Here is a 13,115-nt window from a genome sequence, read left to right as displayed (position 1 = left end):
TACTTCTAGTATGTCTCAGTAAAATAGATATACTAGATAAAAAACACACTATTTAAAAGTGTTTTGCCTCCACGTCCTAGACAAATAGCAATAAGTGTATACTGCTTGTCTTGTCAAGTATATGTAAAGCACAAACATTAAATGCACTACACTGCCAAAAGTATTCAGTCACTCATCCAAGTCATTGATTTCAGGTGTTTCAATCACTTCCATGGCCACAGGTGTATAAAAGCACCTCGGCATGCAGACTGCTTCTGCAAACATTTATGAAAGAATGGGTCGCTCTCAAGGCCTCAGTGAATTCCAGCGTGGTCCATGAAAGGATGCCACCTGTGCAACAAGTCCAGTTCCAACATGAATGCACTCAACCCAAGAGAAAACCTTTGGTATGAATTAGAGTGCAGACTGTGTCTCCTTGCAACAGGGAACTTGACTCAAGTTGTATTCTGGTTATATTCATGTACTAAAGCAAGGTTCCTGAGTGTCAGTGTCATTTTGCAGTAAAACTGTGGCCCTGCAGCAGCGAGACTCCGCTTAACATGACTTTGCTCAGAAGAGTTAACTGACTAAACTGAAAGCTATTTTCAGAGGCTCTCTTATTCACATGGGGTCACCACACCAGGTAGCTCCACATGTTTGATTAGGCGGATTTGTCTCTCCTCCTATGATCAAACCAGGGACATTTCACTTGTTAGGTGATCATGTAAACTACTACATTTGCTGCTAAAGTTTTACCAACATTTACAGTATTCTCTATTTATGAAAACGGTTATTTGTTGTAAAGAGGTTCCCTCTATTTTATATAAAACAGCAGTTTGTTATTTGCTCCTCATTTAGCTTCTCTCTACTTTATGCTAATTTAGCTAAAGTTAGCATGCTAATTCACTTATTTGGTAAATAAGTACTTAATGCACCAACTAGCCAATATAGGAATCTAAGAAGAATGCCCAAACTTCCTGTTCCTTCTGCTAAATGTTTAGGATTAAGGATGTTTCGGATTAAAGCTAATAAAAAGCATAGTCTGTTTACCTGCATGAAGCCAAATCCTGCTCAAACAAGCCTCAGCCTACAAGCAGAAAAAAACAGCTTCTGCTACTAAAAATCCTGTCCCTTAGCTAAAGACGCTGCATTACTCATATACAGCTATCTGTTTACAGGGATCAAAATCACCGTGAGCATCCTACAAAGCTGATGTTGGCAATAAAAGTGTTGCTTGCGTGCTGCCATACAAACTTTTTTATTAGAAGCTGAACACTGAAGTCTTTGAAAAGGAGATAACAGCTTTGACTACACATACAAACACACAATAATCAACGTATTGCTGGTTTTGTTCTTTTTTTTAAATGACATTTTCCGCCAATGAGAGCTAATATAAAGTTCCATCATCTTTATCCTTGAAAAATCTTGCTCACAGCAATAATGTTAGCATTATGATACAGTAAAATTAGGTTTAAGTGCCTGATTTGGTCTCAGCTTGAATGTTATTCTGGCCTAGAAACCCAAACAAATGATCAATCTCACATCTATTTAATGTTTTCCTCCATGAAGCTATTTCTCCTGGCAGCACAGTGGGAGGGAGACTCGGTTCAATAATGTGTCTTTCATCGCGAAGCTCTAATCAAGCCCCAAGGTCTCCTTCTGAATCTTGTCGCATTTCGGAACCTCATTTCCATTCCTTGTCCCCGAAGGCAAGGTAAAACAGTCCCGAGGTATATGGGCAAAGGCTCTGTACTTTGTACTGCATGAGTAGCCTTCACCTGCAGCCTGGTCAATTGATATGGAAATTACTGGGAGAGCCAAGTTTCTCTAACTGAAAGGAAATAATGGAGCATACACAGACATAAAAAGCAGAGCAGTAAACAGAAAAACAAAAGAATGACAGTGATGACTGAAGCAAATCGGGCGCTCCGGCTAATCTAATCGTCAGCTTCATTTGCACTTTTCAAAGACAAGGTCACACAAGTCATCAAGATGGGGGGCGGGGAAGGACAACAAACAATCCCGCTCATAAGCGACTCGGGAAAAAAAATGTTACATCAAGTTAAGATGAGTGCTAAAAACTCTGCAATTCAAGGCTTGTGAAACTTTGATGTTATCTTGAAAGCATTTGCATCATAATCAAAAAACATTAAATAGGCTGAAAAGTTAGTCACAAAGGACTGTTGGTACGAACATTCGCCTGTACTCTTGCGGGAACCTATTGAAGTAAGACTAGCATAGCTGGTTTATAGTTTAATTAGGATTCAGTTTTGATGTATTTTAAAGTCTTAAACCCGAGAACGATCAAAGCCCTTCAGAGGATGCATCCCATTGCAATCTCTAATATTGCCGTGCCATAACAATGTCCTCTTCTCACAAAAAGAAGACTGCAGATCTGGGGGCGACTTCTATCTCTGCAATAAGTTAGAATATGCTAGGAAGCTCAGCAGAATGCCAATCAATATCACTTCCCTGTGACTACAGTAATTATCATCACCATCCACAGGAATAATACCATGTGGTTTGGGCTCTGCAGAAGGTCAAGAGCAGATTGGTGGCACATGATGTTTCCATGGTAGCAGTTTGTGTGAACTGCGCTCCACCTCGTGCCCGTGCATTTAGGCCTTTCTATTTATATTGGAAGTCATTAGACTCACCGGTGTGGCACTTTTATCATAAAATTACAAAAAAGGTGACAAGATTAGCTGAGGCGGGTTCACTGACGTAGGCGACTGTGACTGAGCAATTACTGTAAAGATCTGCTGATGGGCTGAAATGCCTGGGATTAGACACCTGTGTGACAGTCACTCTAAACTCCTGAATAAGGCTTTTGGTGCAGTTTTCTGACTGCGGAAACACTGATGTTTATCAGGCCATAAATCACCACTTAATTCATGGTGAAGTTAAACTGTATCTAATGGCGCTGGGACACAGCTTAACAGAGGTAATTAAAACTAAAAGTGAGGAGTGGAAGTAGGCCTGCACAACTCACTGTATCATTTTCCTGTAATAAACGCACCATGGCATGTTAGATCCTCCTAAGATTATGGTACATTCAAACTGCACAAGAACTCCAGGGATCTCAGTGTGTCCAGTTAGGAAGTGCACAGTGTTGTGAACCCATTTCAGCAGCTTTGGTGCAAATGAATGTGACAGCAGCTGCACTGGACAGGCAACAACACAACCCCCAGAAGGGTAATGGTGTTACAGGCAGTGGCCACAGACCATTGCTCTCTCCTTATTCCTCCTGATTCATCTTTTTCTAGTTCTGCTTATTGCTAGAGTCCTTGTTAGTGTTGGTAGTCCAGCTCCTCCAGGATGTTTTTGTACATGGTAAATGTTAAATGGACTGGGATTTTCTGCTTTCTTACTACATGTGTCATTTAACTAATCACACAGACATTCACACGCTGCTTTTATCTGCATCTAAGCACTTTTTATTAAAGAAACTGTTTAAAAAGTAGGACATTTTCTATGAATCAACAAAAATCTTTGTTTTATATTTACAGGACAGTCTAGGCAATGAGCAACCAGAGGTTTTCTTCTTCTTCTTTTTTTTGTAATTTTACACATTTATTTCTTACAATTTAAGCCCAAAGAGTCATGCTGATAGAGTAGATCAGCTTTATCAGTTGAAAAACTAAGAAACTGAGTTGAAACTGCACTTCTTTTTTGTATATTAAGATATCTCCGGGATTAGATGTGTACTTAAGCTCATGTACACTGACAGAAAGGGGAGTTTCTGGCACACTTCAGATCAAACTGTGCTGTGTAGGTGGCCCACGCCACGGCGCAAAATGAGTTTGACGTCCCTGAGTTTCTGAGCTGCAGTACCACTCCCGCCGCAGGAGGTGTCAGTAGTGAGCAAAGCAGTGCGAATGTACCATCAGCTAAAAGTGAAGACAAAGAAGAGTAAACACCAACAGTGCAGCGCTAGCAAAGGTACCAAGGTACAAATTTCTATCTTATTTTCTCACCCTGTCATAGATATTGCATAATTTTAAGTTATAAAGTCGTTCATTACTTTATAACAACATAACCATGGAGCTAGTGGCTAATGTTAGCAGCTAGCTTCAGCTGCGTAATCAGAAGCAGCGTAGTTGAGCTTAGCTGTCATGAGTTGGTGTGTGGGGGTGTGGAGCTCTGCCCAGCAGGCTCGATGCGCCTTGTTGTTTTATATTCTATGTTACAGGATCGATAGTTTGCTATTTATAGTCTTGCTTCTATTACACGGTCTTCGTCTGTGCTTCTTGCGGCTTTTATATTGCCTCTTTTCCCTGCAGATTATTTTCTGACCCAGATTAAAAAAAAACTAAAAAAAACCAGCGCAGCAGCAGTAACAAGGCTCTGAAAATGGACACAAGAGCCTTGAAGAATCCCTACCCCGACTATGATGGGAGCCCCGCATCCACACAGGCGTTTTTTGACTTTCAGGGAAAGGTAATGCATTAAAAAAGTGTGTGAGCATGTCTTTCATGTCCACCATGATATTTACAGTCTTTGTTTTGTTTTTTTTAAACCCTTAGCTCACACCAGAGTTTGCCCAGCGGCTGAGCAGCAAGATCAGCGAGCTGTTAGGTGTCATGGAGAATGGGCTTAGGTCTGCTGATCCCAGAGACTGCACTGCTTACACAGGCTGGACAGGTGATGATAGCATTACACAGCTGGGATAAATAAGAAAGGTAGCAGGGAAGTGCACACAACTGTGCACATGCTGTGAGACTGTTCTGTCGTTTACCTGGTATGCAGCTTTACTTCAATGAGACCTTCTCTTTTTCTATGTGGACTACTAATGAACATGAATTAGTGTGTAATTATGTCTTCCAACAAACTGATACCTTCTCCTAAACTTAATTAATCCATTAATAATACATAAGAGCGATTGCCATGTTGACCCCCATCTTAAATACAGTGACCAAGATGGGCCGAGACGTTCTGTCCACTTATGTTTTATGTATGTGGCTGGAGACCGGCCGCATGGGTAGTATGCCTTAGGTGTTTGAGCGCCAAGGGGGCAAATTTTAATTTGTCTGCACCTGCAGACTCAAGATATGTAAGTAAAAGAAGTAAAAACACAAAGGAAAGGGACGGCACATTTGGATGAAATGAAAGTCAGGGCTCTTACAGGTGAATTATAGTCAGCAGCTTAGACGTGCAACCCTCCCATCTCTGGATAGCTGACAAGAGCCAGCTAAACAAGAATAACAACAACAGCTGGTTAGAAGCTAACATGCATCCATTCATTTTCTTCTGCGTGTCTCATTAAGAGTGAAAGGAAAGCTAGAGTTCGTCCCAGCTGCCATAGGGTGTCTGTTGCAGGGCTAACACAAAGACAGACAACCATTCACATCTAGGGCCAATTTAGCATAACCTTTAACCTCCACTAACTTAACTCCACTAACAGCATGTCTTTGGACTGTGGGCAGTCTTGTCTTTTGACCACGCAGACACAGGGAGAACATCCAAACTCCACACAGAAAGTCCCCGGCCAGATGGTGGATCCAAACCCTGGACCTTCTTGCTAAGTGAACATTAAGCCAGCTAATGTTAGGCTTGAGTTACCTAAAAATCCCACTTTGCTTTCAATAAACAGTTAGAATGCATTCAGCAGTATTTTTATAAGAGTTTATTTGTTTAAGTGTCCAAGTTCAACAATGTTAGAGCTGCTTCAAAGAACATTTCGGTAAGGCTTGCCAACAGCAGCTAACAGAGGCTAACAGCAGCAAAAACAGCAGTGCTTGGAAAAATTCAGGATATCCTCAACAACTCACGTCAGTATCACTGTCATCAGACAGACGGGGATTTAAATGACTCATCGACTCATATTAGAGTTTTTCAGCCTCTTTCAGAGTAAATAAAGGTGGACACTTCTTCTTCGTCTTGCCCAGCATTGACAGCTGAGGTAAACAGTACAAATAAATGGCAGGCAGAGTTGTTTGTCCTATAGCAGCGATGGTAGCTAGGAATATGCAATTGAAATGGGAGGGCTAAGAAAACAGAACTCAGTTGACTGAAATCTATTGGCGTCTAATTGCAAGATACAATTGAGAACCATTTCTGGGGCGCTTTCCAAACTTTCAACTGTGTCTTAACAGGCATCGCCCTGCTCTATCTGCACCTCCACGATGTGTTCAGGGAGCCCTCGTTCCTTCAGAAAGCACTCGAGCATGTCACCCAGAGCCTCAAGTGCCTGACCCGGCGCCATGACGTCACCTTCCTGTGTGGGGATGCGGGCCCGCTGGCCGTGGCTGCTGTCGTCTACTATCGCCTTCAGAGAGTGCAGGAGAGCGACGAGTGCGTCAACAGGTCTGTCTCATATAAGTCGGTATAAGTAATGAATTTAGGTGTACATTAAAGTGTACTACGTAACCACCACTGCAGCAGTTTTCTCCTTTCTTGGAAGGTTTCTCTTTAGGAAAATGTGTTTTGATGCCAGATTTCTTCTCCTGTTTGGCATGCCATAGTTTTCCTGGCCTGAAAAAGGCTTTTTATTTTATGGAGTTGCTGTGTAACGTCGCTTCACTGTTACTGAAACACTCTCAAACACTCACATTTGCAGCATTGTTTTCCTGCAATACCTCACCTGTGAAAGACTTCTCCTTGAGAGTCTTCTGTTACAGGTTAGAGGCACGTCTGCCTCTGTGGGGATCTCCTCCATGATGTTGTGAAACACGTAGAACACCAGTCTGAGCCTGTGAGCAGCAAAAACAGACATTTTGTCCCTGTTAATAATTTAGACCTAAACTGATGGGAAAACTGGATCCAGCCCCCCCACCCCCACCCCAGTAGCCATTACAATATACAGTTTGTATAGCCTACATCATTTTGTTGCGTGCCAGCATGTTTTCTTCAATACAACTGCACTTAGTATTATTGAGGCTATTACAGCTTTATTAAGTATCTGCAGCATGAATCAAATGCACTCGAATGGAGTCGATTGGACCAGTTTAATTTCCAGCTTAATGGTCCGGATCTGGTTCATTTAACTGCCGGAGCTGGAATCGCATTTATGATATAATTAATTGTACGCGCTTATAGGTCGTCATAAATAGAAGGTCTATTTTAAGATGTGGTTCAGTGGTGCAAAAAATCTGTCACAAACTTCCTGTGCTTCTCCACCAGGCTGATGCAGTATTACCAGACGGTGGTGAAGGGTTCGGGCGGGCTGCCAGACGAGCTGCTGTATGGGCGGGTGGGCTACCTCTACTCACTGGTCTTCATCAACCAGCAGCTTGGAAAAGACAGGATTCCAGATGGATACATCCAACAGGTGAGTCAGAAACAGAGTGCGCTCAGTCCAAAGTTTTTTATTTTGTTGTATTTTCTTTGTGAGAGCGACAGTTGCCATAGAAACCTCTAGGTTCAAACCATTTTCTCTCACTTATCTCCACTAATTTATATTTTTGTTTCCTTCCTCAGATCACCCAGGCTGTGCTGGAATCGGGTGAGCACCTCAGTAGGAAGTTCCGGGTCCAGAACCAGAGCCCCCTGATGTACGAGTGGTACCAGGAGCAGTATGTGGGGGCCGCCCACGGCCTGGCTGGCATCTACTACTTCCTCATGCAGGTAGAACAGGATCCTGGTTTGAGATGCAAGTGGAGTAGTCTTGTGCTTGTGCAGGCCATATGGGAAATAATTTTCTGTGGTTTTGCAGCAGTTCAGTGTACTTTGTGGTTGTGTATAATGCACTGTCATTCGAAGGGATCTATGGCTGCACCAAGAACTCTGAAAGCTGAAGTTATTAAATTTTCAGTTATAAGAATCAAAGAAAACATACAAATCCCTCTCCTCGTTTAAGAAGCCAGCCTGCAAATATTTGTTATGCCATCTAAAAAGTTAATTATGCTAGCTCCAAAGTTAACTTTCTAATAAGTGCTCTTGTGCAGAAGCTAATCTGTCTGTTTCCAGGGTACCTGGCGCTCTACCAAAGTTGCCACCTGTCACCTTTTTTTTCCTCCGCTGAACTCGATCTAACCCCTCCTTCACAGCCTGGCTTTGTCTTCTCGGAGGAGCTCGTGCACAGGCTGGTGAAACCCAGTGTCGACCACGTCTGCCGTCTTAAGTTCCCCTCGGGAAACTACCCTCCCTGCATCGGGGACGATCGAGACCTGCTGGTGCACTGGTGCCACGGATCTCCGGGGGTCGTGTACATGCTCCTGCAGGCCTACAAGGTAAAGACTGAGAGCTTGAAAATGTGATTACTCATTTGCAGAAAGAAACTCAGAGTCTGTTCAGTCTGTTTGTGTACCAGGTCCTACACGAAACTGCATTTAGTTAGTCTGTTCACCTGAACAGTGTTAAGCAGAAAAGTCAGCAGTTAGCTAAAAGTGCAGGTGTATGGATGTGTTAGCTGTAAGTATGAATTTGAAGATTAAACCGCGTTAATATTTTTGTTAACTGTCCATAAAATTAAATAGTTAAACAGTTAAAATGCATAACTGTGCAAAAGTCTTGAGCCACCTTTCAACTCATTATATTTTGCTCCTTGTCAGCACCTATTTCCAGATTTCCTAGCAACATATAAAGAAATGAGGGGTGGCTCAAGACTTTTGCACAGTACTTTAGCTAGGTGAACTGGTGGATAACCAGTTCAAACCAGTCACTAAACATTGTGGGCAGCTGTTAACTGGAATAGTCACTAAAAGCTGTGGGTAAAGGGTTGAAACAGTAAGTTGTTACTTATGGATGGTTATAAACAGTTAGCTAAGCCTAACTGAAAAATGAAAGGGGTTCTGTGGGGTACTTGGACAATAAAGGTTAAAAACCACTGTCTGAGAAACACAGGGGTCATCGAAAGAGTCATAGTGCCATCTTGTGGTGAAGTAGAGTCATGTTTTAATCTCATAAAATTCTCCCTTTTCTGTCTAAATTGGATAATATTGCCAATGAATGACATTTAAAGGACAAACAGTCCTCACAGAACATATCCACAGAACAGTTTATTTTTAGTATTTCTTTGCTTATCGTGCTACATGAGACAGAGGGTATCATTTATACAGTACCGCTGAGGTTCTCTGTTTAACTGGGAGGTTTTTTTAAATTCAGATCTCACAGAAATCAAGATCTGCTTTATGCTTATCACAGTTAAGATGATGACATGTCCCTCATTCCAGGCTTTCAGAGTTCCTCAGTACCTGGGCGACGCTCTGCAGTGCGGGGAGGTGGTGTGGTGGTACGGCCTGCTGAAAAAGGGCTACGGCCTGTGCCACGGCGCGGCTGGTAACGCCTACACCTTCTTGGCGTTGTACCGGCATACGCAGGATCCGAAGCACCTGTACAGAGCCTGCATGGTGAGAGGACATAAAAGCTGTTTAATAATGTAATCACTCCCGGGCTGCAGCGGCCATTCGACTGATCAAATAACTGCAAATATTAATTGCGTCGCACCAGCAGTGCATCCATCATAATTAGTGTCCAAAGGCTTGATTAATGCGTCCACTGTCTGACGCTGTAGAGTTATGACGAGGGGTTCCTCATAAGAGCGGGACGTTTTTTATCCCTGAAATTTTAATGTGTTTGTAGAAAGCCACGAGAAGTCGTTTTATAATTCCATTTTTGAGTCTCTCTCGCGTCCTCCCTCGACGCTCAACGACTTTGATGTGAGACGCAAAAGTCATATTGAACTTCAGTTCAAAGCACAGCCAATCAGAACGTAGTTGGTCACTCGCCAGCCCTAAAATTGAAAATTATTCCAGAAACGATGGGCATGTGAGAGGCAGGGCCTTTTATGTTTATTGACAGCAGGTCGGTCGCTGTCTGTGCGAGTTGGCGTCAAAGCGTGGCTCGCTAGCCGCTAGCGAGCTGGTCTTGGATGCGCTCCAGATGGCGAGAGTCCCACGTGTGCTTTCGTTAATATGAATCTATTCATAGATGGAAATAGACTCTTCAGATGTGTTGCCTGGCCTCCGGTACATCCTCCAAGCGCAACATTGTGGTCGTAATCCGATACATCGACAGATGCTCGGATTTCACGGAGAAGGGCCCGATTTTTAGGACTTGTTGACATTTGCTCGCTGTTCTCCAGAGACGGATCAGCGGTCCAGTGTCATTATTGTTGTAACATGACTTTCTCTTTCGCTGCAGTTTGCAGACTGGTGTATGAACTACGGCAAACATGGATGTCGGACACCAGACACTCCCTTCTCTCTCTTTGAAGGTAATGCATAATGGCACATCCAACCTCCCAAAAACATCATGTTATGCACAAAGGGCATTTTTTAAGTTTTTGTTAAATGTGTCACAGATTACAAGGTAAACTAAGCACTACATTTTTAGTGATGCCATTTTTCTGGGTTTGGTACACCGTTAGATATTTAAGACTTGCTGTTGCCAGGTTGCAGGCATGGCTTACATTGTAGTAAGAATTACAAGTGCATATAAATGAGTCATGCTGTGAGATTACAGGAGTAGTGCAGTGGAAATTGAATAAGATTATTTTGAAAGGAGCTAAATTGGCTTCTGTGGATTGAAATACAAAGTTGACAGAACTTGTAATCACAGGCAGCTGCTTCACACATGTTCTTCTGTCCCTCACACATAAATGCACAATATACTGCCAGAAGTATTCACTCGTCTGCCTTCACACACACATGAACTTGAGCGACATCCCATTCTTAAGCCATCGGGTTTAATACGATGTCAGATCATGCTTTCGCAGCTATAACAGTTTCAACTCTTCCTGGAAGTCTTTCCACAGGTTTAGGAGTGTTTATGGGAATTTCTGACCGTTCTTCCAGAAGCACATTTGTGAGGTCAGACACTGATGTTGGACGAGAAGGCCTGGCTCACAGTCTCCGCTCGAATTCATCCCAAAGCTGTTCTATCGGGTTAAGATCAGCACTCTGTGAAGGCCAGTCAACTTCTTCCACACCAAACGCGCACATCCATGTCTTTATGGACCTTGCTTTGTTCACTGGTGTGCAGTCACGTTGGAACAGGAAGGGTCCATCCCCAAACTGTTCCCACTAAGTTAGGAGCATGACATGGTCAAAATGTCTTTGTAGTCTGAGGCATTAAGATTTCTTTTTATGGGAACTAAGGGGCCAAGATCAACTCCTGAAAGACAAGCCCACACCTTGATCCCCCCTCCACCAAACTTTACACTTGGCACAATGAAGTCCAGTGAGTACCATTCCCCTGGCAACCGCCAACCAAGAGTGGATGGAGAAGTGTGATTCGCCAGTCCAGAGAACACGTCTCAGCGTGGAAACCAATTCCATAAAGCTCTCTCCATACTGTTCTTGAACTAATCTGAGGCCACATGAAGTTTGGAGGTCTGTAGCGATTGACTGTGCAAAAAGTTGGTGACCTCTGCGCACCATCTACCACTTCATGGCTGAGTTGCCATCATTCCCAATTGCTTCCATTTTGCTATAATCCCGCTAACAGCTGACTGTGGAATATTTAGTAGTGAGGAACTTTCACGACTGGACTTGTTGCACACGTGCCATCTTATCACACACTCTGGAAGTCACAGAGCTGCTAGAAGCAGTCTGCAGGCCTAGGTGTTTGATTTTATACACCTGTTGCCATGGAAATTATTGGAACACCTGATTCTGAATGGGTGAGTGAATACTTTTTGCAGTGCAGTGTTAAAGCAGCCAGGGTTGCAGGTTTAACAAAAAGGGTACAGATATCAGCTTTCTAATAATTACATCAACCAAACTGATTCTCCTGTTACTAAGTGAATGTAGAAAACTGATAAGCTGCCTTACCAAAGTCAGTTTTTAGTGATAGTGGATGTATCCACTGTAATATTAAATTATGAGATAATGCTATAGCTATATTTGTGTACAACACACAAACGGATGTGTTTTTACTAGAGAAACATAAATAAAATACCAGAATTTTCAAAGTCTTCGGATTTCTGCCCCAACAGCAGAAATGTGGTGGAGAGGTTCAGTTCAGTCTCTAGCAACAGCAGTCAGCTCCAGCTGTCTGGGAAGTCTGTCTCAGAGACGAGTCAAAGTCCTGCTTTGGTAATCATTCAAATTTAACTGTATTTAAAAAAAAAACAAAAAAAACATAATCACTCATAAGCAGAGTATATAATTCATCTGATAGGAATAAGTGATACATGCATGAGACCACAGCTAGCTGACTGGGGAGGCCAGATTATTGGTCGTGTATCTACGGAAACTAAACTAACTAAACAGTGTCCCTTCTTCTTATCAGGCATGGCGGGCACCATCTACTTCCTGGCTGACCTTCTGCATCCAATGAGCGCCCGCTTCCCGGCCTTTGAGGTGTAGAAAGTGTCCGCACGTAGTGCTCCCAGACCCACGCTGGAGATCATTGAATAAGAAGACCCACACCGCTCTGCTCTTTGTCACACATGGGCACTGCAGTCATGACGGCTGGCTTTTGATTCAACATTCGGACATTGTGCCATGTTTTTCCTGCTTTTCCCACGTGGAAACGTCATGTCTTATTAACAAGAAATTTCCTGTAATGTTTTGGAAACGTGTCAAGGTTGTGAGCTTCCCTAGCATGCCCCAGCAACTCCTGCTCTGTGAACTAAAAGGAAGGGAACTAATTTTAAAATTAAAACGTGGGAAAGCTGACTGTAATTTTTTTTTTTAGCACTTAGCTGTATATATCTATCTGCTGTCTGTAAGTTTAAATGCTTTTGTTTTCTATTGTTTTACTTGTGGGTGTAGAAATGTCTGGTGCAATGCTCCGTTGCATTGCACCAGACATAACACAGCTGCCTGGTTTGTCGATGTTGTGCAGCGGTAAAGAAAAAGCACAGAGGGGCAGCAGAGAGCCACAAAGTTCACTCAGTAGTGACTTCATTAGCAGTGTATTTATATCTCATCAGATATATATCTCATTTTTCATTATCGTTTGGTGTATGCAAACAAAATTTGGGTTTAAACTGGCTTTAAGTGATAAATATTGTATTGCAATGAGTTGAATTTTCTCTTTTTCTTCCTCTGTGGGACCATTAGCTCATCTAATCCAGTCTTTTCCATATAAGGCTCATGTGCCAGGCTGAAAACCAAGCAGCAACACAATGCCATCTCTCTTTTTTAAGCTCCCTGCCAGAGCTTCTTTATGACCCAAGGCCAGCTTGGTAGAAGGAGGTGGTGAAGGGGGAGGTGGCTACTGTACCAGAGAGTCTTGAGATCCCAGTC

The 13,115-nt window shown here is 42.8% G+C and overlaps 1 protein-coding gene across 2 annotated transcripts; it reads left to right on the top strand.

Moving 5' to 3' along the window:
* Positions 1–3,824: 3,824 nt before the first annotated feature.
* lancl1 (LanC antibiotic synthetase component C-like 1 (bacterial)) lies at positions 3,825–12,891 on the top strand. 2 transcript variants are annotated; one of them, XM_031755097.2, is made up of 10 exons: positions 3,825–3,921; positions 4,263–4,419; positions 4,506–4,623; positions 6,075–6,285; positions 7,102–7,249; positions 7,399–7,545; positions 7,968–8,150; positions 9,093–9,269; positions 10,063–10,135; positions 12,154–12,891. In XM_031755097.2, exons 2-10 carry the CDS (start codon positions 4,333–4,335, stop codon positions 12,228–12,230), a joined length of 1,221 nt encoding a protein of 406 aa, XP_031610957.1. In that variant the 5' UTR covers positions 3,825–3,921; positions 4,263–4,332; the 3' UTR covers positions 12,231–12,891. The 2 variants fall into 2 exon arrangements, with proteins under 2 accessions (XP_031610957.1, XP_031610948.1); XM_031755088.2 differs by having other exon boundaries at positions 3,830–3,929.
* The last annotated feature ends 224 nt before the right edge of the window (positions 12,892–13,115 follow it).

The sequence above is a fragment of the Oreochromis aureus genome, linkage group 23, assembly GCF_013358895.1.
Source record: "Oreochromis aureus strain Israel breed Guangdong linkage group 23, ZZ_aureus, whole genome shotgun sequence".
Taxonomy (NCBI): domain Eukaryota; kingdom Metazoa; phylum Chordata; class Actinopteri; order Cichliformes; family Cichlidae; genus Oreochromis; species Oreochromis aureus.
This window is presented reverse-complemented; position numbering and strand designations above follow the sequence as displayed.